Source organism: Mobula hypostoma, chromosome 11 (assembly GCF_963921235.1).
Source record: "Mobula hypostoma chromosome 11, sMobHyp1.1, whole genome shotgun sequence".
Taxonomy (NCBI): Eukaryota; Metazoa; Chordata; class Chondrichthyes; order Myliobatiformes; family Myliobatidae; genus Mobula; species Mobula hypostoma.
The window spans coordinates 54068903-54096266 of record NC_086107.1 but is presented as its reverse complement, the minus strand read 5'-3'; the positions used below and the strand labels follow the sequence as shown (position 1 = coordinate 54096266).

Below are 27364 nucleotides of genomic sequence, written 5' to 3'. Positions count from 1 at the left end.
TACAGACACGTGAAAAGGCAGAGAATTGAGGAACGTAGACTAAGTGCAGACACATGTAGTTTAATTTGGTATTATAATCGACACAGACACAATGGGCCAAATGGCCTGTTCTTGTGCTGTTTGGTGCGATGTTATTTTATAGCATTATGGTGTATTCATTTGCTTTTGTAGTCCACTTCTCCGTTTATTTATTCCTTTCCACTGCTCATGATTCTGACCCCTGCTGAGGTACAAGTGCAGGTGCAGCATATACGTCCCTGTACCTCATCACAGCAGTTTTTAGTTTCAGTTGGGTATTTAAGCTGTTTGATTATATGGGATGTAATAGCTGAACATAAAATCTGACTGTACACTACTTGATATTTTCAGCTTTGGTCTGTAACAACAATCTGGAAGAATGATTTGGCCTCAACATTGTTCCTTACTTAGTCTTTCTCTGTAGAGGTCAAACTTATCAGTTAACTTGTCAAGGACTCCAGATGTAGGCGTCTGAATAATCACCAATTTCTTTCAGATGTCCTGTGCCGTTCATATAGAAAAGTTTAACTCTGATGCACAAACTGAAACTAAGTTAAATTTTATTTCATTCCAGCTGCCGTTTTATACTATTACTGCTACAAAAGAACTACACTTTGCCTTGGAGATCCTCGGTTATATGAAGACTCAGAATGGCTCCGGAATGAATTTTTCCGTGTCCGAAAATAAGATCACAGAGCCATACCCAGTGCAATACTCGAAACTGAAAATAGAACTTTTAAACAAGTGCATATTAGAGTAAAAATAATGCATAATAACTTTGATTTTCCTTGTATTTGTAGAAAATATATTGTTTAAAATTGTAATACATGAGTATAATTACTATATTCTGAACTTGAGCAGGTAAAGATGACAATAAGCATTTCACTGCTAAATCATGGAGTTGCTGTTAATTACTTTGTCTCTGTCAAAGTATGAATTTTGTGGAACTCTCACTCATTAGAAAGATGTTTTGCTAGTTTTTTCCCATATCATAAGAATTTACTGAAAGTATATACTTTTGCTGTGGGATAGTTCTGCAGCACTGTTCATTTTTTTAAGTACAAATTTGTTTTGATTTAAAGTCCATGCTTTTGCTACTCTGCATTTGTGTGGTACTGCCTGTAAATAACATTTTTACAGTCACTCCAGTGGGTTCTCTTTAAAAGTAGTTTCAATGACACCATAAAGTTATGTTCTTAGTATATGTTCTGCTAATTTATTTTCAAGCATTATGCTTTTTCAGGGAAGTGATTGGGCTAGGAAATCTGTTGGAATTTTGCAATTTCTGTTCTGTAGGACAGGTGCAAACTGGGGAAGGTTGTGTACATATTTAAATTATTGATTTAGAAACTGCATGCTCATCTGTGCCCTTGAGCTGGTTCCCACCAATAACCTTACAAAATAGGTACCAAGGATTTTTATGCACTGCACAGAAGATGAGAACAAACAGATTGACTTACAATTGTTTTAAAATTTTATTTCAAATTTTAAATTTTGGTGTACGTATTTTTAAAATATTTTATTCTTTATATATTTGAGTCAAAATTGGATCCAGTATTTAGGCTTGCTCTGTAAATTCCAAGTCTGCAATTTAATGTGGAAAATGTGTTACTTGGGAACATTTAAGTCTTGCTAATTTTATCATTTTGGATATTTTGATTACCGTTCTTGTATTAAAATATTTACCTTTTGAACTAGTGGGAAAACTTTTATAATAATTATTTTCTAAGATACTGATGTGCAGTGATTGTTTTGTATTAAATACGTAAAGAAATTTTCCGAGAGGTTTGTTTTACACTAATTTCTGTGCAGTTAATCTGCTGGTTTATAACTACTGCAGTATTCACCCTTTTGTTTATTCATCCCAGTAAAGAGAGGTCTTTCTATTATGTTGTTTTCATCTAGCTCATTTCATTGGTAAGGTAAGTTATTACAGTTTGAGGTTTATAGACATGTTTAGTTCTTGAAACAAATTTCCACTCTTAGAATATGTGTTTATCCAAAGTGTCTTGCCCTATTAACAGTGGCACTGTACACTGGAACTCATAGACCTTGTCCTACATCTGCAGAGAGCAAAATATCAAACTGAAATGATTTTAAGATTAAAATTAATCAATTTGTGTATAATCATTATACAGCGGTATAACTGACACCAGTTGCAACAAACAGATGAAGGATCTGAAAACAATTCAAACAATGAAAACAAATGAGTTAATTGAGTTTGCACAAAGATTTGAGCTTTGCCTTAAAATTGCTTGTGGAACATCACAGTTCAAAGTTCAAAATAAATTTATTTTCAAAGTATGTATATGTTGCCATATACTTAATTGAGATTCATTTTACAGCATTTACATGAAAAATAAAAATATAACAGAATTACGGAAATCTATATATAAACAGATTAAGATCGACAAACAACCAATGGGCAAAACAAGACACTAAGTATTTAAAAAATGGAGAAAAACAAAACCATTCTTGTATCTCTTCTAAACATGCTGTATGGAAGATAAATTCACGGGGAATTCATTGCACAGGATGTTACAATTTCTTGAACATAAAACATATTTGCCAAGATCATCTTTGGCAGCCAGCTCACAGAGCAAACCAGTTGACCAAAGACTTGGGAGCAGATTCAGGACATTCAATCAAGACTTATTTACTTGCCCTCTCAACCCCATTCTCCAGCCTTCTCATAATCTTTTACGCTATTACTAATCAAAAACCCTGTCAACATCTGCTTTAAATGTATCCAATGACTTGGTCACCACAGCCATCTATGGCAATAAAGTCCACAGATTCACCACACTCTGGCTAAAGAAACTCCTTGTTATCTCTGTTCTAAAGGGACAATCTTGTATTTTAAGGTTGTGCATTCTGGTCCTAAACTCTCTTGCTATTTGAAACATACTCTTCACATCCGCCCCATCTAGGCCTTTCAATGTTCAGTAGATTTCACTGAGATTCCCCCCCATCCTTCTAAACTCCAGTGAGTACACACCCAGAGCCATTAAACGCTCCTCATAGATTAACCCTTTCATTCCCAGGATAATTCATATAAATCTCCCTTGGCCCTTCTCCAATGTCAACACGTCCTTTCTTAGATATAACTTTCCACAATATTCCAGTTCAGATAACAGTTAATTGCATCAAGAGGAATTTCATGAAAAGAACCGATAAACTAGCATTCTTCCAGTGTCCAATCGAGTCTTCAGAAATAAAAATATTTTGGAGTTTAAAGTGCAAGAAAATTAGAATAGGATAAATATCTATAAAACAGTGGATAGACACCTTTGAAATCTTGGCAGAAAATTTGCAGATAGCTATATGGTACAACGTACATAGCACACGACAAAGATCAAGACAGACTTGATTCCATTGTTTTGACGGCGTCACTGCTGTGGACAATTGCAGAGTCTTCCATGGAACAGAAACTTGATGGGGTGGGTAGTTTATAATGTGGTGTGCTCCTTCTTCCATTTACACAGGGCCTTGGTGTGCTACAAAATATTGGATTGGATCGCTTGCACCAGTAGACTGTGTGACGTGAGAAGCAAAACGTTAAGAAGAATCTTCATTGTAAACCAAGTATTTTATTTCTTTATTATTGTATCACTTCAAATAAAGTTTGGAATATCTACGTTCAGTTAAAGTTGAAGCTGAAGTACGAGTAAAGGTTGTTTTAGAATCTTCAAACGTGTAAAGGAATTATAGATTTTTTTTAGGGATGGTAAGTGTACATTTAAAACTAGGATCTCACGTAATCGGTGTTTTGGAGCAGGACAAATTCAGAAGTAGTTAAAATAGTCTGACAATTTAAACCATCGTTGCAAATGTAAAAGCACGCGAAATTAATGACCAATTCACCTTAAAGTATATATGCACGGAAAACCGAGTTTCATAACGCACGAACCACGAATTCCATTATGGTGATTACCAGTCTGTTTAATTGTGGGCGCAACGCTTGGATGTCAAGTTTTGCAGACAAGTAGTATGTGGATCACGTCACTTACATGGAGAGATTGGGAGCACAGAAACTGCTGTCGGAATAGAAAAAGTCAACGGGAGCTTCGATTGGGTATTCAAAATAATTGAAGGATTCCACACCAAACGAAAACTTTCCAGTGCAAATTAAGCATTTTGGAAATTAGATTTAAATTCATAGGAAATCTGTTTACCCGCTAGAATGAAAGATTACGCGGATTTCAGCGGTAATCATTTTATTTCTCGTTGGGTACACGCAGCTGATAAAGGACGACATACGCCCTGCGGTGCTCCCCGGATTGGTTACCAGGAAGTGACGGATGTTCGCTGGAAGCTGTTGTTATGGTGAGGCAAGATGGCGAGAGGTGAGTGAAGTGGCTGCGGCTTGGGGAGCTGAAGCGCAGCATAATCTTGTGCTCTAGGATAACCTACTACCTGACTGGGTGAAGCGTTACTAAATTATAACCAGTCACAGAAAAAAAATACGAAAGGAGCATTGTTATGAATCTTGCTACTTGAGGCTACCATCTCACAAGCAATGTTTAGATACCAGTAGCTTTAGTGTGTGTGTGTGTGTGTGTGTGTGTGTGTGTGTGTGTGAAGCTAGACGAAATCTTTGTGGAACATTTTACCGTTTACAGCAGCAGAGCTGATTCTTTGGCATGTTTCATCAGAGTTTATCTAAAAGTAATTAATAACAGCAGGGATAAAGTGCTGAAGGAATTCATCGGGTCAGACAGCATCAGTGGAGGAAAATGGACTCGGTGTACCGGGGCGACCCTTAATCTGAGCTAAAAAGTGTAGTGTAAACGACAGTTAGAACCAACCAAGGAGAAATTGATCAATCCGGGTCGACTGTCCATTTGCCAGCTGAATATTCTGTCACTAGTGAAATGATCAATATCAGAATTACAACGAAATTAACTTGTGAAGTGAGGAAAGGCTAGAGATTATAAAGATGAAGGATATGAAATCAACATTGAGCTGTTACTTACCAAGAGTCTGTGTGAATCAGCAAGCGTGGAGACGATAAATAAAAGATAGTGTAGACAGGAAAACTAAATTTGAAACATCTTTGATTAGCAGAGGGTAGAATAACAAGCATAGCCCAGGGTTCACCATAGTAGTCAAACAACTAGGAACAAAGGCATGAATAAGCATATGAACTGAGGCAAAAGTAGCGGTAAGTGATGTTATCTTGGTATGCTCAGCAGGGTACAAACATATCTTCATGATGCCAAGATTGCAACTAGTTTGGACCAGCATCATACAATTGACAGGAAGAGAAATGGTGGTAAAAGAATGAGATTTGAAGCCAGTAGTTTAAATCAATCCAGTGTTAAGTAAGAAGTTCCAACTCCTCCTGTATGAGATTATTGTTCTCTGAGCCTCTAAATAATGTGCAATAAACGGCCTTCCCAGCAGTGTCAAGACCCAGAATGATACATGTACTAGCATAGTTTAAACAAAATTGGCAATTTGAAGACAGTGAGATGGTGGTAAAATAGAACTGGATGTTACATGAGAAGGAATGTGCTTTGGAAGGTGTTGCCAGGGAGCAGCATGTTGGTAACATGGGATGGCCAAGAATAGGTACTTCAGCAATACCAGAAAAAATGTTAAGCAGGAAGTGAGGTTATTGCAGGTGTTTCTGAACAGTCATAGGAGAGAGACAAGTATGAAATCAGGCAAATGTGGTCCCACCAAACCAGCTAGCAGCTTTGAACAAAGGTATTGTGATCAACTGAATCAAAGACTGCAGCCTGCCTGATTAAGATTTTAGTTCTGACTTTAAGAGGAGCAATGTTAGCAATGGCAGAAGTCTATGTGGAAGTATTCAAAAATGATACTGTGAAAGAATAGCCTGGATTTAGCAAGTAACTGCTCTGACAATTGTGATACAATGAGAACAGTACTGAAAATAACACAGTTTCTAATAAGTGTTGTCTTTTACAGGAAAACCACCTCCAATTGTATCCTTTTATAACTTGTAGAGTATTCCTGATGTGCATGGAAAGGAATTGAGCATTAGAAGAACATTCTTCACTCCGAGATCCAGCTTCAAACACTTCCTCCTGCTGATTGTGTAGTTTCTACATGGAATTAGGTTTGGCTATTTGAAACACAGATGATATGACCACAACTGGTCATGCTGAATTGACAGTCTCATTAAGAAGAGTCTAATTTTAATCGTTTGTTACAATTCTGAAACTTCAATTAGCTAAAAGAGAGGCTTTGGTTAATAAAGATATTGTATGTGGTCTTTCCTTAAATTTTTCAAAAGCTATCTTTGACCCCTCTGGAAGTTCTCCTAGACCTCAACAGCTGGTACTATGCAGCATACTTTGTGGCAGAAATTCTTCTTTTCATATATAAAAGTAGGTTCTGAATCTTGTGTAAATATTGTTAATTTGCTATGAGTATGTGATATGCATGCTTATGGAATCATGTTTGTCACTTAAATTGATCACAAGAAAAAGTAAACTGAGGGCAAAAGTATTCAGAATAAAACACGAGACTCTGCGGATTCTGGAAATCCAGAGTTACACACACAAAATGCTGGTCAGGCAGCATCTATAGAGAGGAATAAAGAGCCAACATTTCAGGCCATTACCCTTCATCGGCACTGGAAATGAAGGGTGAGAAAGCCAGAATAAGAAGGTGGAGGGGAAGAAATACAACTAGAAGGTGAGGGGAAAGGTTGGTGGAATTGAGAAGCTGGGTGGTGATAGGTGAAAAAAGTAAAGGGCTGAAGAAGGAGGAATCTGATAGGAGAGCAAACCATAGAAGAAAGAGAAGGATGAGCGGCACTATAGGCAGGTGAGAAGAGAATGGGTATGAGGGGGAGCCAGAATGGGAAATGGAAAAACAGAGGTAATCAAGATGACCAAGAATGTTATTAAAGCATTTATTTTCTTGTCTTGAAATCGTTAGCTGTGATGGAGCTCAAAAAGCATGTTTTGAGTATCTAGTATCAGATGTATGGGCAATGTGGTCTTCCCATTTCCACCACCCCCCCCACCCTAAAATGGACAAAAAAAAGCCTGATCAACTCATTCCATGATGCATTGCATCAGGAAACTTGTTCACAATGTATTCTTTGAACTCATCCCCCAAACTATTTCATGAATTTGATTATTGAGATAGAGCATGGAATAGGCCCTTCCGGCCCTTCGAGCCAACCCCACCCAGCAATCCGCCCCGATTTAACCCTAGCCTATCGCGGGACAATTTACAATGACCAAATAACCTACCATCCAGTACATCGCTGGACTGTGGGAAGAAACCAGAGCACCCGGAGAAAGCCCTCACAGTCATGGGGAGACGGACAAACTCCTTAAAGTGGGTGATGAGTCATTGCCTTGAATAGATTAGAAGTTGCGTTCAAGTTCAAGTTTAATTGTCATTCAGCCATACATCAATACTCATGGATACAGCCAAATGAAACAGCATTACTCTGAGGCCAAGGTGAAAAACACAGTACCAAAGGTCATACACAGCAAGGTAGGATTATGGTTAGCACGATGCCTTATAGTAGAGGTAAACCGGGTTCAACTCCTGCTGCTGCCTGTAAGGGGTTTGTACATAGTCTGCGTGACTGTGTGGGTTTCCCCTGGGTGCTCCGGTTTCCTCCCGCAGTCCAAAGACATAGTGGGGGTTCTAGATTAATTGGTTATCGTTAATTGTCCTGTGATTAGGCTCAGGTTAAATTGGGGGATTGCTGGGCAGCACAACTTGAAGGGCCGGAAGGGGCTATTCTGCAATGTATCTCAATAAATCAATCAATCAATAAATAAACAGCATAAGTCACATATAGCATATGTGAGATAGCAGTAGAATACTGTCGCACAAAAAAATATAGTCCAAGACCCTGAGTCCATGGATGTTGTAGCAGTCTGCAGTTGAACATAATACAGCTTGTCTTCTGCCGAGCGGTTGGGGGGCAGCACCGACTTCAGCACAGATGCCTTACCACACCACACCCAGCTCCCCCGGTGGCTGTAAACTGGCAACACAGTGGCTTGAGGTCTACAATCGACACCACACAGCTCCCCCATCATCTGCCAATAAACCAGTGAATCAGACTTGCAGCATTCCAGATTAACAATGTCTAACAGGGTCTTGCGATCACAAGAAAAGCTGCACATTTGGGAAGAATTATTGGAATTAATAATAATAATTACTTTATTGATCCCATGTGGGAATTTATTTTGTTACTGCAGCAACATTTAAAAACACACTTAGCCATAATAAATATAATAACTAATAATAACGTACAGAATAATAACATACACAATAATTTACCAATATGCAATAATGTATGAAATAATAAAACAGATTATTGTACTATAATGTGTGTTCTTCTGTTGCACAGAGATGAACTGTTGTATGTGCTTATTGCATTTGGTAGGAAAGATTTTCTGTAGCGATCTTTATGACAGTGGAGCTGAATAAGACTGTTTGAAAAGATGCTCCACCGCTTATTCAGTAGGTCTTGGAGAGGATGTGCCTGATTGTCCATAATGGATAACAGTTTGTTTAGTGACCTCCTCTCCACCAACTCAAAAGAGTCCAGGTTGTAGCCAAGGATGGATCCAGGCTTTTTGATGAGTTTATTTAGTCTTTTGGCATCACCAGCACTGATGCTGCTGCCCCAACGTAAAGCTGCAAAGAAGACTGCACTCACTACAAAAAAAAAGGCATCCGTTAGTCTTGCGAGACCATGGATCTGTGCCTGGAAAGTCTTCACTCTCCAGGGCGCAGGCCTGGGCAAGGTTGTATGGAAGACTGGCAGTTGCCCATGCTGCAAGTCTCCCCTCTCGATGACACCAATGTTGTCCAAGGGAAGGGCATTAGGACCCATACAGCTTGGCACCAGTGTTGTCGCAGAGCACTGTGTGATAAGTGCCTTGCTCAAGGACACAACAGGTTGCCTCAGCTGGGGCTCGAACTCACGATCTTCAGATCACTAGTGGAACTCCTTAACCACTTGGCCACATGCCCCCACAACTCACTACAACAGACTGGTAAAAGATCTCCACCATCCTGCTGCACACATTGGGATTTCAGCTTCCTTAGCAAATAGAATCTGCTCACCCCTTCTTGTAAACAGCCTTGGAATTGGTTTTCCAGTCAAGTCTGTGGTCAAGGTGAGCACCAGGTATTTGTACTCCTCCATTACCGCAACAACTTCTTCCTGAATGTGTACAGGACTCGTCACAGTCCTATTCCTCCTAAAAAATCAACTGCCATCTCCCTGGTTTTGGCCACATTCAGGAGGAGATAATTCCCCTTGCACCACTCCACAAACTTATCCACCATTCCTCTATACTCCAATTTCTGCCCATCTCTGATACACCCAACCACTGCAGAGTTATCAGAGAACTTCTGCAAGTTGCAAGTGCAAGACTCAGATTTGTACTGAAAGTCTGAGATGTACAGTGTGAACAGACTGTCCTGGAGACAGGACAGTCCCTTGTGGTTCTCCAGTGCCACTCACCACCATCTCAGACAGTGAACTACCCAGACGTACAAACTAGGGTCTATATATATATATATTCACTGTTTGCCTTGGACCTGTGCATATTATTAATGGACAACTCTTACTTCTTCAGTCTTTCCATGTTTTGCTAATATTCTTCTTCCCGTGGCAGGTCCAGTCTTGACTTAAACAGGTGATATGCTGTTTCCATGCAGAACTTGGTTCATGTCCAACTTGTAATGCTTTTCTGCTATCTACTATAGGCCTGCTCTTGCCTTACAACCCTGCAAACCTGGTTTTGGATCTAGTGATGCTGTTTTTGTATCTTGGGGTTGAAGTAATAAGGATATTTTTTGGTAAGTATTCTTATTTGTGGAATTTTGTGTACAGCTGATCTTCGGGACATTATGCCATACCAACGAACAATCTGCTGGAGGAACTCAGTGGGACAAGCAGCATCTGTGGGGGTGGGGTGGGGGCTGCTGGAAGTACAGACTTTTGTGTCTAAACCCCGCATCAGGACTGAGAGTGGAAAAGAGATAGCTACTGTAAAGAAGAGAGGGGAAACATGAGATGAGTCAGTATTAATTGGTTGACCAAGGAGGAGTGAAAGATGATGTGCAGATTAAACTGGATGGGGGAGGGAAAAGGGTGGAGTTGGGACACAGATGGATAATAGATAGAGGCAGACAAAAAAAACCCGAGGAGGAGATAAATGGGGTAAGGGGAGGGTGAGCCGGGAGACAGCCGGGAGGGTGATAAACAGGAACACAAAAGCTACAGTGCTGGAAGGTGATATTGGAACCATTAGGGAGAGGTGATGGGCAGACAGAACTAGGATGAGGGAGAGGCTGACTGAGTGCAATGTGTGGGTAGTGGGTGGATGAGAGGAAGAGGGTGATGAAAATGGGTAATGGAGGTGGCAGTGTGATATGGGCAAAGGGACATAAGTGGGAGTACTGAATGAGAATCAGAAGAAGGGGGAGAGCACAGAGGTGGAGGATGTGAATGTTTAGGTTGTGTTTGGGTGCCAGTCAAGTTACTTTATCCTGGATGTTGTAAAACTACATAATTGTTATTGGTCATAGGCTGAATATACTGCAAGAAAAAAGGCACATAAATATGAAGAGAATGGAAGGATATAGACTAAATACAAAAGTAATGTGTGTGTTTAATTAGGCATTATTAGCTTAATTAGCTTGGCACAACGTTGTGGGCCAAAGCACCTGTGCTTGTGCTGCACTATTCTGTGTTCTACGAGTGACTCACTGTCACGTACCCTGTGACGGGGATAAAGAAACCACTCCTGGATCCCCTCACACTCATCATCTCTCATCCCAAGCTTTTCCACCATCTGCAAGAGAGTAACGTCACACTAGGATAGTCTCTACTTTCCTGGATAAGTACAGCTCCAACAACATGACAAGAGGACGTAAGATTCTTCCATGCCATTAAGCCTAAAATCTCTGTGATTGAGCCAGTGTAAAATTCTGCTGGAAAACATATCTTCATTTTGAATTATAGAAATGGACATCATATGGTGGCAAGAAATTGTAGGAACTGACTTGAAATGTAGCTGACAGAAGATGAGGATGATAAGTGTCGTGAGAGGTAAAAAGTGGTGAGCAATTAAATGAAGTGAGGGATCCAACATATTGGGAAGTGGTAGAGCACCATTCAAAAAGGCAGAGGGACTATGGAGTAAATTCCATATGTTGACCTCTTGGAAACAAGAGTTATTGGGGAATGTAGCTTTGTAGGAAGTAAGTTGAACAGGACAAAATTGTGACTATTAGGTATCTGTGGATCAGGCAAGGACAGGATCCGATTTTGCTATGATGAAAACAGACAGCAAACAATCTTCTAGGATCACAAGGGAAAAATGCTATATGGGTGAAGTATCAGAGGCTGGAACTGTATTGCTACAACTAGCCACCTTTTTCTGGTGTACAGAGCTGAATGTAAGATAAATTCAACCTAATGGTATTTTTAATTTTGCATTAGGTTCCAAGGGTAATCTGTCCCAACGTAAGGTGCCTCTCACTATTAGTCTGGTGCTTCTTGGGCCATCTACAATTATGGCAATTTATTATATGCTACTTCAGACCTATGTTCTAAGGCTGGAAGTCACCATCAATGCAATATTACTGGTGTTTTACATCTTTGAATTGGTTCTGTACTGCGTGGGCTTAATGAGCTTCTCAAGGTGAGGAGAGCAATTTATCTATAGATTTTTAGATGTTTATCATTATTAAATGTTTGTACATGTTTTTGTAAGTACTGTGAACAGACATTTTTATACAGTGGCATGCAAAGGTTTGGGCACCCCTGGTCAAAATTTCTGTTACTATGAATAGCCAAGCGAGTAAAAGATGACCAGATTTCCAAAAGGCATAAAGTTAAAGATGACACATGTCTTTAATATTTTAAGCAAGATTACTTTTTTATTTCCATCTTTTACAGTTTCAAAATAACAAAAAAGAAAAGGGTCCGAAGCAAAAGTTTGGGCACCCTGCATGGTCAGTACTTAGTAACACCCCCTTTGGCAAGTATCACAGCTTGTAAACGCTTTCTGTAGCCAGCTAAGAGTCTTTCAATTCTTGTTTGGGGGATTTTCGCCCATTTTTCCTTGCGAAAGGCTTCTAGTTCTGTGAGATTCTTGGGCCGTCTTGCATGCACTGCTCTTTTGAGGTCTATCCACAGATTCTCAATGACGTTTAGGTCGGGGGACTGTGAGGGCCATGGCAAAACCTTCAGCTTGCGCCTCTTGAGGTAGTCCATTGTGGATCTTGAGGTGTATTTAGGTTCATTATCCTGTTGTAGAAGCCACCCTCTTTTCATCTGCAGCTTTTTTACAGACGGTGTGATGTTTGCTTCCAGAATTTGCTGGTATTTAATTGAATTCATTCTTCCCTCTACCAGTGAAATGTTCCTCTTGCCACTGGCTGCAACACAAGCCCAAAGCATGATCGATCCACCCCCATGCTTAACAGTTGGAGAGGTGTTCTTTCCATGAAATTCTGCCCCTTTTTTCTCCAAACATACGCTCATTGCGGCCAAAAAGTTCTATTTTAACTTCATCAGTCCACAGGACTTGTTTCCAAAATGCATCAGGCTTGTTTAGATGTTCCTTTGCAAATTTCTGACGCTGAATTTTGTGGTGAGGACGCAGGAAATGATGACTCTTCCATGAAGGTCATATTTGTGCAGGTGTCGCTGCAGAGTAGAACAGTGCACCACCATTCCAGAGTCTGCTAAATCTTCCTGAAGGTCTTTTGCAGTTAAACGGGGGTTTTGATTTGCCTTTCTAGCAATCCTACTAGCAGTTCTCTCAGAAAGTTTTCCTGGTCTTCCAGACCTCAGCTTGACCTCCACCATTCCTGTTAACTGCCATTTCTTAATTACATTACGAACTGAGGAAACGGCTATCTGAAAACGCTTTGCTATCTGCTTATAGCCTTCTCCTGCTTTGTGGGCATCATTTATTTTAATTTTCAGGGTGCTAGGCAGCTGCTTAGAGGAACCCATGGCTGCTGATTGTTGGGACAAGGTTTGAGGAGTCAGGGTATTTATAAAGCTTTGAAATTTGCATCACCTGGCCTTTCCTAACGATGACGTGAACAAGCCATAGCCCTAACAAGCTAATTAAGGTCTGAGACCTTGGTAAAAGATATCTGAGAGCTCAAATCTCACTTTTTCATGGTGCTCCTTTCCTTTTTTCACTCTAAAATTGTACAAAACAAAAATAATACACTAACCTTGCTTAAAATGTTGAAAAGAATGTTTCATCTTTAACTTCATGACTTTAGGAGATCAGTTCATAGTCTACTCAACTATTCACAGTAACAGAAATTTTGACCAGGGGTGCCCAAACTTTTGCACGCCACTGTACCTCACCTATATTTTAGGTTACCTAATTTTGGTCATCTTCTGGTAACTGAATTAAGTGCCAGTATGGTGGGTGACAAGGCTGATCCCAATTCTCTTCTTGCACATTTCTCCATTAAGGATTAATAGATGGTGAAGAAGAGAAATACAAACCAAACCAGTGTTCCTTTGCTATACAGTGTACTTTATCACTTAATGGAGAAATGTGAAATGACCAATTGAGATAACTGAGCCTGCCACTAAGCAGAATAGGATATAGAATTTTCTGGTCTGTGTGGTCATATGCTACATTATATTGTACATGTTTCCTAAGATTGTTATAGCTGTGGGAGGTAATGGGGATAAGCTCCACTACCTATTAAATGCTCTCAATGGCATGTGTCTCAGACAGCTTCTGATCTTTACATGTGGTTTAGTCAGAAACCATTTCTACCAATAGAAGAAGGGACAAAGGCAGGTTACTGCTGCCTTAAAACTTGCAGGCAAATGGGGCTCATCAGCCGTGGTTGGCCACTCACCTAGGAGAAGGAAAACTGATCTCAACTTCCGTTGCCTTGTGACTATACCCACTCATGTGGAAAGCTTCAGGAGTAAACCCTGAGGAAAAATCCAGGCAGTCCTATATAGAGTTCAATACTGACTGGCAACTCCTGCAATGCTGCTGGAGCCAAACTGTATCAGGCTCTGCCGTTCCTTTCGACTCATCAGCTACATGGAGAGGGGAGCCAGCTGAATGGGCAATAGCTTGCTCTCCATATCGTGCTGCCTGGCTTCCGTATCATGTAGACAGCCAGGAAGCAACATTCATGGTTAACCTCGACTAAGGGAGGGCCTCATTACATTGGACATCTAGCTGTCAAGTAAGCTAGGCTTTTCACTAGTTAGAGAAAATCCAATAACAACAGGCTACAGTTCTATACAAAAAGAAATCAAGAAGGAAGTGTATGTCAAATAGTGATCAACACCATTATTTGGCAAAGAGCACTTGCCTTTCTATAGCTAGTACATTGTAAAGGAGTTAATGCATGTTATTATGAGTTCCTAAGCAGATTGAGATGATGAGGGAATTTCAAAATGAAAATGCAAAGAAAAGGTAGAAAAGAAACTTAAGTAATTTTGATGTTTTAAAGAACTGTATGTAGTGTGTGTGAGAGAGAAAAATCATCTTTCAGCCGCACTGTTCCATTAGAATATGTAGCAGAGTAACAGTAAGAAAGTGTGATTACAGTGTGGGAATTGTACATCCATTAGAAAGAAAAAAGATTATCAGACTCGTTAAGTTTGTGTATACATTGTACATTATTGCATTGTAAACACCTCTACTCCGGTGTTATGGCTATTTGAGTTACAGAAATTTGCCCTTGCATAATTCACAAATCACTATCTAACAGTTGAGATATGGAATATATTCATGCTGTCAGAATTTATGTGATTTAAATTTGTAAATAATTCAACACAATTTTTTTTCATCTTGCATTCCATGACATACGCATAATTGATGTGACTTTGCATTACAACCATGCCCACTCTCCTGCCTCAGCATGGGGTTGCCTGTATTACCTAAAGTGAAAAAGCAAAAAACATAACATACCAATTCATGCTCAACTAGAAAATAGTCTGTTATTCAGTCAAGCAGGTTCCAGGATACGATAGCCCTAATGACTCACAATCCAAACAAAGTACTTACCTGTAAACATGAGGAATTCCGCAGATGCTGGAAATTCAAGCAATATACATCAAATTTGCTGGTGAACGCAGCAGGCCAGGCAGCATCTCTAGGAAGAGGTACAGTTGACATTTTGGGCCGAGACTGTACCGCTTCCTAGAGATGCTGCCTGGCCTGCTGCGTTCACCAGCAAATTTGATGTGTGTTGCTTCAAAGTACTTACTTGTATACCTTGATCCACAGAAGAGACATGATCATACTTAATGATAGGATAAGCTTGAGGTGGCCAACTCTTCTTATTTTCTTGTTTTCTTTTGTACTTGGGGAATTTTTTCCTCTTCTGGGCAATGACTGAGAATCTTATTTGTCTATGTGTCTATTAAGTTACTACCTTAACGTACAATCAGTCAATGTTAAATATTAATTCCTGTTAATGAATAATGTACTTAAGTAATATTCCTAATATTTTACTTTATTTTCTTAGTGCAATCATTGCCGATTGAAAATTTGAAGGGAACATTCTTTTGGATGATGAACATCTATGCCAGTCTACACATATTTGTAATACATTTTATAATATTTTTATAAGTAGATTTCTTAAGGATAATGTTTTCGATGTGCGATAGTTATATTTTTAATAATGTATTTTTACAAAAATTTGTGTAAATATCTTGCTTTTTATTTTGGTTCTCTTATCTCAATAGTAGTGTCACACCATGGGTTTTGGTGAGGGTCGCTTGCCCTTATGAAGGTGTGGATTTTAAAAATCAGACGCAGGTCACAAAAGCACATGCAGTGTAGATGTGTTTATGGTGTGCCAGAGGTGAAAAACTTACAGGAAAAAGTGCAAAAATATTTACAGTGCAAAAAATGGCAAGATGACAAAAAAAGAAGATGCAGATATATATCATCGGATCTTTAGGACTACAGCTCCAAAACATCAGTCTGAAGTAATCCACTTCCCTTTGCCCCTCTCCCACCAAAATGAACTTCTAAGTAAAGATCTCCCTACTCTACAAGAAAAGGGATAGTCCATTCTTTGGAATGCAGAGTGAGTTGTTAACATGAGCCTGAACAATTATATGAAAACAAACACAGGAATTCATGTTCTTCTTCACAATTACAGATGTCCACATATACATTCATCACAATAAGATCACAATGATATTGTGCAACACAATCTATCAATAACTAACCATTTTCCAGGAGTCATCTCTTTCCTCATCCCCCAAAATGAACTCTTTCACTGAGCCAACACAGAGCATGTGCCACCACAGACAGGCACTTTTTTTTAAGACACCCCCTATCAGTTGGGTCCCCTCCTTGAAACTGGAAGCAACGAAAAAACAGGACACGCTAAAGAATGCCACTGTCCTGGAGTGTGCAAGTACAAAAAAGGTGTCCATGCTGCACCTTAGCCTAGTGTGTGAACCCAATAAGCATAACTTCCGCACTGTCAGACAGGGATAATAAGAATTATTGGGTGGGGGGGGGGGAGGAAGAAATTACTAGTGGCAGACCCGCTCTGTCACAAGTAGAAAGATGTTTTTATCTGAGAGGGGCATTCTTAAGCCAAATTTATTGGATGTATGAGACATCTTTCACTCTGCTGGCTTCTTCCAGCTTGTACATTAATGTAATAATTACTTAAATAATTTTTAATTCTGGCTCAATGCTCATTTATTCTATTTTGTCTCATGCATCCTGAAAAATCCTGCATATATGGCCAAAAAATTTGACCTCTGTTATGAGCCTGATAGTGACAGTGAAATATACCAAGATGAAGATGTCAACTTCAGAAGGCATCAAAATCTAATCTGATTTGGTCCATGGCATGCACTCCATTCTGTGGTTTCTCAAGATGGTATGGAAGGTGCTGCAACCCTGGATGATTTTCACTTCAATCATCTGAGGCTGTTCTCTTCAACAAGGAGATCAGTGAAACCAGCTCACTCAGAGATCAACAGTTCTTGATATCTATAGTTAAGTTTCATTTCATGCAATGTATTCAATCAATTATATTTTATATACCACACATGGATCTTTCCTAACAATGTTTGTGAAGACTGGGAGGTTAGGATTTCCAATGGAATGTACTGCTACATTGCAGTATTTCACTGCTAAAGGAGTATTTCTGCTCCTTTGTCTAGTCCTTTTGGAATAAGTAACTTTGCACCTTTCTGGGGCCTCTTTATTCTATTCTAAATTAGAACAAATAGTCTTTGAGTAATCTGTGCTACTGAATGTTGGTTAAGTCACTAAATTTGCACAGTGCTAATCCCACACTGGTTTGGATGAGTGTTGAAACTGTACCTTGGGTGTCAGTAATTACACACACAGTATATTTTAGCAACAGAATCAGAATTGGGTTTACTAGCATTAGCAAATGTCATGAAAGGTGTTGTTTTGTGGCAGCAGTACAGTGGGATACAAAATAAAATGACCAAGTTACAATAAGAGATAAAATAAATGAATAGTGCAAAAGGGGAAAAGTGATGTAGTGTTCATGGATTCTTAGTCCATTTAGATATCTGTTGGCAGAGTGGAAGAAGCTGTACCTAAAACACTCAGTGTGCACCTTCAGGTTTGGTATCTCTTTCTGATGGTAGTCATGAAAAAGAGGGCATGTCCTGGATGGACCCTAATGACAAATGCTGCCTAATTGAGGCATTGCCTTTTGAAGACGTCCTTGATGATGGGGAGATTTGTGCAGAGTCTACAACCACCTGCAGCCTCTTTCAATCTGTGCAATGGAGCCTCCAAACCAGGCCAGTGGTGCAACCAGTCGGAGTACTCTCCAAAGTACATTGCTAGAAATCTGCTAGTTTTTGGTGACCTATCAAAGTGTAGCTGCTTGCGACCCTTCTTCATGATTGTATCAATATGTTTTGTCCACAATCCTCTGAGATGTGATGCCAAGACACTTGAAGCTGCTCACCTTTTCCACTGCTGACATCTGAATGAGGACTGGTGTGTGTTCTCATGACTTCACCTTCCTAAAGTCCACAATCAGTTCCTTGGTTTTGAAGTTGAGTGCACAGTTGTTGTTGTGATGCCATTTAACCAGCTGATCAATCACACTCCTCTGCACCTCCTATCACCATCTAGCCAATGACAGTGGTGTCAATGGCAAATTTATTCTGTAGATGGTGTTTGAGCTGTGTCTAACCACGTATTCATGAGTGTAGAAGAGTAGAGCAGTAGGCTAGCATGCATTTTGTTTATTTTAACAATTATTTTAATTTTAACAATTAAGTATTAAACAACAATGTAATACCAGTAAAACTCTAGCAACATACATCAAAGTTGCTGGTGAACGCAGCAGGCCAAGCAGCATCTATAGGAAGAAGCGCAGTCGATGTTTCAGGCCGAGACCCTTCGTCAGGACTAACTGAAGGAAGAGTGAGTAAGGGATTTGAAAGCTGGAGGGGGAGGGGGAGATGCAAAATGATAGGAGAAGACAGGAGGGGGAGGGATAGAGCCGAGAGCTGGACAGGTGATTAAAATTTTTAATTCCACATCCCATTCCCATTCTGACATGTCTATCCACGGCCTCCTCTACTGTAAAGATGAAGCCACACTCAGGTTGGAGGAACAACACCTTATATTCCGTCTGGGTAGCCTCCAACCTGATGGCATGAACATCGACTTCTCTAACTTCCGCTAAGGCCCCACCTCCCCCTCGTACCCCATCTGTTACTCATTTTTATGCACACATTCTTTCTCTCACTCTCCTTTTTCTCCCTCTGTCCCTCTGAATATACCTCTTGCCCATCCTCTGGGTCACCCCCCCTCCTTGTCTTTCTTCCCGGACCTCCTGTCCCATGATCCTCTCGTATCCCCTTTTGCCTATCACCTGTCCAGCTCTCGGCTCTATCCCTCCCCCTCCTGTCTTCTCCTATCATTTTGCATCTCCCCCTCCCCCTCCAGCTTTCAATCCCTTACTCACTCTTCCTTCAGTTAGTCCTGACGAAGGGTCTCGGCCTGAAACGTCGACTGCGCCTCTTCCTATAGGTGCTACTTGGCCTGCTGCGTTCACCAGCAACTTTGATGTATGTTGCTTGAATTTCCAGCATCTGCAGAATTCCTGTTGTTTGCCAGTAAAACCCTATCTTGCTTTGCACCTATATGAAATAGCCCAATTAGTTTTGAAAGTTGTGTGTCCTTTGCTTTCAAAGTACAATGAGCATTTTGAAAATGATCACCCGACACAATCTAAACCACAGAGACTGTATAAACTAGAAAACAAAATACTTCTTCATAAGGAAAGTTACAGTAATACAGCATCAGTTCAAGAAAAGTAGCAAGAATCTGGATCAAAATCTTTAATTTTTCAATTTCAAACACTTGTTAAGATACGGAGATAGGATTCTAATCTGTGTTCTTCCATTGGTCTGATGTTATCAAGCTACAAATATATAATAAGACTTTATTCAAATAAATTATTTAGTGCAAACTTCTGACCATTATCAGTTGGATTGTCATCTATAGCTATTAAGGCACATTGAGCCGACTGGAGCACATCCTAATGTTGTTGCTCCTCTTCTTTCATTAGGTCCTTCTACTGATATTTTTTAACAATTCTTCATACATACAGTATGCTAATGACAGATTCACCATCAAATCTGCATACAGCTCTGTATCTTACGCTGCCAGACTATTTGTTTCAAATTTGTGCCACTGTTAAATTGTCTTCTCAGACAATTTGAACACCTTCCTTGCATTTTTCTAAATTTATGTACCACTTGTAACATGTTTCCCGATGAAGATTTAGTTTAATTTCCAATCTTATTGAAAGGTTAATGGATATTAGGCTTGTTTTGTGACTGGAAGGCTGTTTTCAATGGACTCTGCTACTCTGTCCCTTGCTATTTAAATATTTATAATTTTGTCCTAAATCTTAGGGGTATGATCAGAGTTTACAGATAATACAAAAATTGGCGTTATGGTTGACAGTGAGGAGAACAGTTTAAACTGAAGGAAGACTCCAGTGACCTGATTAATTTAATCAGAAGTAGAAATGGAATTTTGCCCAGAGAAAAACTGTAAGGCTTTGCATTTGGGGAAGTTACTTTATCCAAGGATAGTTTTCAGATGGCAACTGGGGCAATTGTGTACTCCTTCTGAGGGAACTGTATGCTCCTGAGGAAGTAGTAGATCAGAGAAATGTCCGGTGTTCCTGGTGGCTACTCCTGTGAGTAGTATGTCCAACTGTAGCTCCTGACTGACTACACTGAGCAGATGGAGCTGCAATTAGACTTGAACCAGTTTTCATTAGGGAATCAGAGATAGAGAAGGTCAGTATTATATCAGAGAATCTGTTCTGAGACCGGCACATAAGTGCATCACAAAGAAGGCATGACACACCACTACTTTCTGAGAAGTCTGTGTAGATTCAGCATGGCACTTAAAAATGACAAACTTCCATAGATGCACAGTGGAGAGTATCCTAACTGGTTGCACCATGGCCTTGTATGGAAACGCCAATGCCCAGGAACAGAAAGTGGTGGATACAGCCCAGTCCATCATAGGTAAAGCCCTCCTCAACACTGAACATACAGTATTTATATGGAGTGCTACCACAAGAATGCAGCATCCATCATCAACGATTCCCACCATCCAGGCCATCCTCTCTTCTCACTACTACCATCAGGCCAGGAGCCTTCGGTCCCACACCAACCGGTTCAGAATCAGTTATAACCCTACAACCATCAGGCTCCTGAACCAGCATGGATAGCTTCACCCACCATAACTCTGAACTGATTTCACAACCTACAGACTCACTTTCAAGGACTCTACAACTCAGGTTCTCAGTATTATTTATTTTTCTTTTGCGCAATAACTGTTTATCAGTTTTTATGTATAGTTTTTTCATAAATTCTATTATATTTCTTTATTTTCCTGTAAACGCCTGCAAGAAAATGAACCTCAAGGTAGTATATTGTAACATATGTACTTTAATAATAAATGTATTTACTTTTGACTTTGACTGTGATGTTGACAGCATCATAGAGAGGAGCCAGGTCTGCTGTATAGTGGCTCACACTAATGCACAGCATGGGAAGCTGGAGACAGCAGAATTGCAGTGATAGAAAGCTCTAATTAGGGGACAGACAGGAGATTCTGTGACTGCAAGTAAGACTCCCAAGATGGTGCATTACTTCCTGGATGGCAGGGTCAAGAATGTTCTGAAGGCTTGCAGAACATTCTCAAGGGAAGGTGAGCAACCACAGGTCATGATGCATAATGGTATCAATGATGTAGGCTGGAAAGGTCCTGCAGAGTGACTTCATCCCTCATGTTAGTGAGGGTAGAATCAGGAAAATGTTTCAGATGGAAGGGTGGCTGACGAACTAGTGCAGGATATACAAAATGCTGGAGAAACTCAGCAGGTCAGGCAGCATCTGTGGAATTAATAAACAGTCAACATTTCTGGACAAAACCCTCATCAGGACTGGAAAGGAAAGGGGAAGAAGCCAGAATAATGGGAGATGAGAAATTCAGGTTCTTGGACCTTCAGGGACACTAGTGATGTGTACAAACGAAATGTGTTTCCACTTGAGTTGGAGATGGATCAATATCCTGGCAGAGAGATTTGCTAGAGCTACTTGGAAGGGTTAAACTAGTCTAACAGAGGGTGGGATACAAAGGTGTTGTATGGCAGATGAGAAAGCTGAAGCAAATACAGAAGTTAACACAAGTCATTTCAGTAGGCAAGACAGGCAGGGGTAGGCCAAGGAGCAAGGAAGATCTGGTAATCTAACCTGTATTTTTTTTAATGAAAGAAACCTGACTAATAAAGTAGATGAACTCAAGCTATAGATGGGCATACAGGACTAGGATATTATAGTTGTTACAGAAATAAAGGCATAGAGCACTAAAACACGGAAATAGGCCCTTTGGCCCATCCAGTCCATGCTGAACTGATATTTTGCCTAGTTCCAATGAAGCATACCTGGATGTAGCCCTCCGTACCCCCTTCCACGTATGCATCTATCTATACTTCCTTTAAATGTTGCAATCAAACCACCATTCTCCACTTCCACTGGCAGCTTGTTCCATGCTCCCCCACCCTCTGACCAGAGATGTTTCCCTTCAGGTCCCCTTTAAATGTTTCACGTTTCACCTTTAGTCTGTGACCTCCAGTTCTAGACTCACCCAACTTCAGTGGGAAAAGCCTGCTTGCGTTTACCCTGTCTATATCCATCACGATTTTGTATCTCATTCTCCTATACTCCAGAGAATAAAGTCCTAACCTATTCAATCTTTCCCTGTAACTTAGGTCCTCCAGTCCCTGCAACATCCTTGTAGATTTTCTCTGTGCTCTTTCAATCTTATTGTTATCTTTTCTATAGGTGGGTGACCAGGACTGCACACAATACTCCAAATTTGGCCTCACCAATGTCTTAGACAATTTCAGCATAACATCCCAACTCCTGTACTCAGTGGTCTGATTTATGAAGGCCAATGTGTCAGAATCTCCCTTTAAGACACTACCTACCTATGACACCACTTTCAAGGAACTATGTATCTGTATTCCCAGATCCTTTAGCTCTACCACACTCCTCAGTGTCCTACTATTCACTGTGTAAGTTCTACCCTGGTTTGTCCTCGCAAACTGCAACACTCACACTTGCCTGCATTAAATTCCATCTGCGATTTTTCATCCCATTTTTCCAGCTGGTCCTGATCCCACTGCAGGTTTTCATAGCCTTCCTCGCTGTCTAAGGTCCCCAATCTTGGTGTCATCTGCAAATTTTCTGATTCAGTTTACCACATTATCATCCAGATCATTGATCATTGACAAACAGCAGCACTGATCCCTGAGGCACACGACTAGTCATTGACCTCCAGTCAGAGAGGCAACCATTTACTACCACTCTCTGGCTTCTCCAGCAAAGCCAGTATTTAATCCAATCTAATGTGGTTGAATGATGATGGGCAGAATGACAATTTAACGCCCCGGGATACACGTGCATAGACATGAAAGAGGAAGAAGTAAGAGAGGAGGGAATTGCACGTTTGATTCGGGAGAATATCATGCCAGTACTTGGAAAGAATATTCCTAGAGCATCATCCATTTGGGCTATATGGGTGAAACCTAAAAATAAGAAGTGGATGATCACTTTCATGGGATTGTACTGTAGACCACCCCCCCCACCAATAGTTATTAAGAATGATAGGGTTGTAACACCAGGTGATTGAGATCTCCCAAATATTGACAGGGACTGCCATATTGCCAAGACGTTGGATGCAGTTTCCTTTATTAGCTAACATATGTAAAAACAAGGAGGTTATCCCAGAGCTCAATATAACACTAGAAAAACCACAGATTGAAGTTCTCATTACTACATTACATAAAAATAACTACACTTAACTGGGTGCAGAGGAGATTTATTGGGATGGTATCGAGTGCTAAGAAGAATGATTGGATAAGGGGAAATTGAGAGGGAAGATGTGTATGAAACTGAGTCCTAGATCAAATAAATAGGGTAGAGTTATTTCCCCCAGCAGAAAGGTCCAAAAAACAGGGCAGAACTTTAAAATAATTAGTAGGAACACTCGGAGAGGAAATAAGGTTTTTAAACCCAGAATTTTGAAGCTCACTTTGTGAAAAGATGGTCAAGGCAGAAACTATCACTTCATTTTAAAAAGCATTTGGATGTGTGCTTGAAGACCCACGGCATGCAGCACTCCCACTGACCAGGTCCAGAAGGTACAATTGGGTTATGTTGCTCTATTACACCTGGCATAGAGTAAACAGATGAAATGACCAGTTGTTTTAATATAAATTTCCTATGATATTAAATCAAAACTGGCAGTACAAAAGTTTTGTAGTTTAAATGAAAAGTAGAAAACTGCTGGTGGTGTAAATTTGAAATCAAAACAGATTAAAGGCCATCAGCATCAACATTTAACTCTCTTTTCACATTTGCAACCTGACCTGCTGAGCGTTTCTAATGGTTTGTTTTTATTCCCATTTCATTGTTATACAAGTGGAAATACCACACAGTACTTGCGATAGAGTGGAGTCCAAATATAGAAATCCTTGTCACATGTGTATACATTCAGTGGCCACTTTATTAGGTACACCTGCAAATATACAATCAGCTAATCATGTGGCACCACAATATCTACCCTACAATCACCATCAACACAGATACACAGAACACAGAATCGTACAGCACAGCACATGAACAGGCCTTTGACTCACAATGTTGTGCCGAACCAGCTAAAAAGTAAATCAAAAACTCATCCCTCCTACCTACACAATGTCCATATCTCTTCATCTTCCTGATATTCATGTGCCTATCTAATTATCTCTTAAAAGCCTGTAATGATTTTGTCTCTACCACCATACCAGACATCCTCCACTTTCTGAGTAAAAACATCCCCCTTGAACCTACCCCCTCTCCCCTTCAATGTATGCCCTCTGGTATTAGACATTTCTACCCTGGGTAAAAGGTACTCCTTGTCTGCTCTACCGTGGTACGAGAAAGTTTGTGAACCCTGTAGAGTTTTCTCTTATTTCTGGATAAATAATACCTAAAATGTGATCAGATCTTCACGCAAGTCCTAAAACTAGATAAGGAGAACCCAATTAAATAAATAACACAAAAAACATAATACTTGTTCATTTATGTATTGAGAAAATAATCCAATATTACATGTATTTGTTGGAAAAAGTATGTGAACCTTTGCTTTCAGTAACTGGTGTGACCCCCTTGTATAGCAATAACTTCAGCCAAACATTTCTGTTAACTGCTGATCAGTCCTGCACATTGGCTTGGAGGAATTTTAGGCCATTCCTCCTTACAAAACTACTTCATCACTGGAATGTTGGTGGGATTCCTTGCATGAACTGCTTGCTTCAGGTCCTTCCAGAACATTTCTATAGGATTTTTCTTAGAAAAATAGAGGGTTATGGGTAACCCTAGGTAATTTCTAAGGTAAGTACATGTAAGTACATGTTCTTTGGTGGGCCAAAGGGCCTGTATTATGCTGTAGGTTTTCTATATTTCTATGACTAAGGACTTTGACTTAGCCATTCCAAAACATGAATTTTCTTCTTTTTAAACCATTCTGTTGTTGATTTACTCTTGTCTTTCAGTTCATTGGCTTGATGCATTATCCAACTTCTATTAAGCTTCAGGTGGTGGATTGCTACCCTAACATTCTCCTGTAAAGTGTCTTGATATAATTTTGAATTCATTGTTCCCTCAACTATTGCAAGCTGTCCAGGCCCTGAGGCAGCAAAACAGGGCCAAACTATGATGCTCCTTCCAACATACTTCACAGTTGGGATGAGGTTTTGGTGTGGGTGTGCAGTGCCCTTTTTCCTACAAACATAGCAATGTGCAGTTTTGCCAAAAAAATCAACTTTTATCTTTCCACAGAACATTGTCCCAGAAGCACTGTAGAACATCCAGGTGGTCTTTTGCAAACTGGAAACGAGCAGCAATGTGTTTTTGGAGAGCAGTGGTTTCCTCCATGGTGTCTTTCTATGAACACCATTCTTGTTCAGTATTTTTCTTATAGTGGCCACATGAACGGAGACTTTAGTAAGTTCTAAAGATTTCTGCAGGTCTTTTGTTGTTACTCTTGGGTTCTTTTTCACCTCCTTCAGCATTGCATGTTGTGCTCTTGGTGTGATGTTTGCAGGACACCCACTCCTAGGGGGAGTAGCAATAGTACTGAGTTTTCTCCATTTGTAGACAATTTCTCTTACTGTGGACAGATGAACACTCAGATCTTTAGAAATGCTTTGTAGCCTTTTACCAGCTTCATGCATCTCTACAATTCTTCTAAGATCCTCTGAAAGTTGATCAAGGCATGGTGCATATAAACAGATCTTTCTTGAGAAGAACAGGCTCTGTCAGTTACACAATTTTGTGTGTCTTTTTTACAGGGCAGGGCACGTCTACAACCCACACCTTCAATCTCATCTCATTGATTGGAACACCTGACTCCAAATAGCTTTTGTAGAAGGCATTATCCCAGAGGTTCACAAACTTTTTCCAATACATGTAATATTTAGTCATGTTTCTCAATAAATAAATAAACAAGTATAACTTTTTTGCATTATTATTTAATTGGGTTTTCTTTATCTAGTTTTAGATTTAGATTATGAGGACACACAGTCCTCTTTTATTGTCATTTAGTAATGCATGCATTAAGAAATGATACAATTTGTCCCTCCAGAATGATATCACAGAAACACAAGACAAACCAAGACTAAAAAAACTGACAAAAACCATATAATTATAACATATAGTCACAACAGTGCAAAGCAATACCATAATTTGATGAAGAACAGACCATGGGCACGTAAAAAAAAGTCTCAAAGTCTCTTGTAAGTCCCATCATCTCACGCAGATGGTTGATGGGAGAAACTCTCCCTGCCATGAGCTTCCAGCGCCGCAAACTTGCTGATGCAGCATCCTGGAAGCACCCCGACCACAGTCCAACTCCGAGTCCATCCGAAAACTTTGAGCCTCCGACACCGAGCATCGAGCACCATCTCTGCCAAGCGCTTCGACCCCGGCCCCGCCAACAGGCAACAGGCAAAGCCGAGGATCTGGGGCCTTCCCCTCCAGAGATTCTCGATCACACAGTAGCAGCGGCAGCGAAGCAGGCATTTCAGAAGTTCTCCAGGTGTTCCTCCATGCTTCTTCACATCTGTCTCCATCAAATCAGGATTGTGCATGGCATCCTACTTCACAAATGCAATATCATTCAGAGCGGCCGCGCGCACTGCGTCATGCCGCCATCTTCTCCTCCCCTTAGAACTTACATGAAGATCTGATTATATTTTAGGACATATTTATGCAGAAATAGAGAAAATTCTGTATGGTTCACAAGCTCTCCAGTGCCACTGTATCTATAATCTTATAAATGTCTATCAGATATCCTTAACCTCTGCCATGCCAAAGAAAAAAGCCCAAGTTTGTCCAGACTCTCATGATAGTGCATGCCCTCTAAACCAGACAGCATCCTGGAAAACCTCTTCTGCACCCTCTTTAAAGCCTCAATATCCTCCCAATAGGGGAATGATCAGAACTGTATGCAATACTCCAGATGTGTTTTATAAAGTTGCAATATAACTTCTTGATTTTTGAACTCAATGCCTCGACTAATAAAAGTAATCATCCCAAAAGCCTTCTTTACTACCTTATCAACCTGTGTAGCCACTTTCATGGAGCTATGAACTTGGACCCCAAGATCTCTCTGCTCAGCAACACTACTAAGGGTCCTGCCCTTAACAGTGTACTGTCTCTTTGCATTTCCCCGACCAAGGTGCAACACATCACATTTATCTGGGTTAAACT

At 40.2% G+C, this 27364-nt stretch overlaps 2 protein-coding genes across 4 annotated transcripts in view; both read left to right on the top strand.

Moving 5' to 3' along the window:
* Nucleotides 1–2273, top strand: part of tmem138 (transmembrane protein 138) — a 31398-nt gene extending 29125 nt beyond the window's left edge. For both annotated transcript variants that reach the window (XM_063062076.1, XM_063062075.1), the window contains exon 5: nucleotides 593–2273. In XM_063062076.1, the coding sequence (XP_062918146.1) occupies nucleotides 593–705 (113 nt within the window). In that variant the 3' untranslated portion in view covers nucleotides 706–2273. The remainder of the gene's footprint in view (nucleotides 1–592) is intronic.
* A 2015-nt stretch (nucleotides 2274–4288) lies between these two features.
* On the top strand, nucleotides 4289–16548 carry LOC134353748 (transmembrane protein 216-like). Of its 2 annotated transcripts, XM_063062077.1 has the most exons (6): nucleotides 4289–4364; nucleotides 5956–5972; nucleotides 6284–6377; nucleotides 9745–9837; nucleotides 11486–11687; nucleotides 15520–16548. In XM_063062077.1, the coding sequence occupies exons 1-6, from the start codon at nucleotides 4355–4357 to the stop codon at nucleotides 15536–15538; spliced, it is 435 nt and encodes a 144-aa protein (XP_062918147.1). In that variant the 5' UTR covers nucleotides 4289–4354; the 3' UTR covers nucleotides 15539–16548. The 2 variants fall into 2 exon arrangements, with proteins under 2 accessions (XP_062918147.1, XP_062918149.1); XM_063062079.1 differs by lacking the exon at nucleotides 5956–5972 and having other exon boundaries at nucleotides 4335–4364; nucleotides 5994–6377.
* Nucleotides 16549–27364: the final 10816 nt, after the last annotated feature.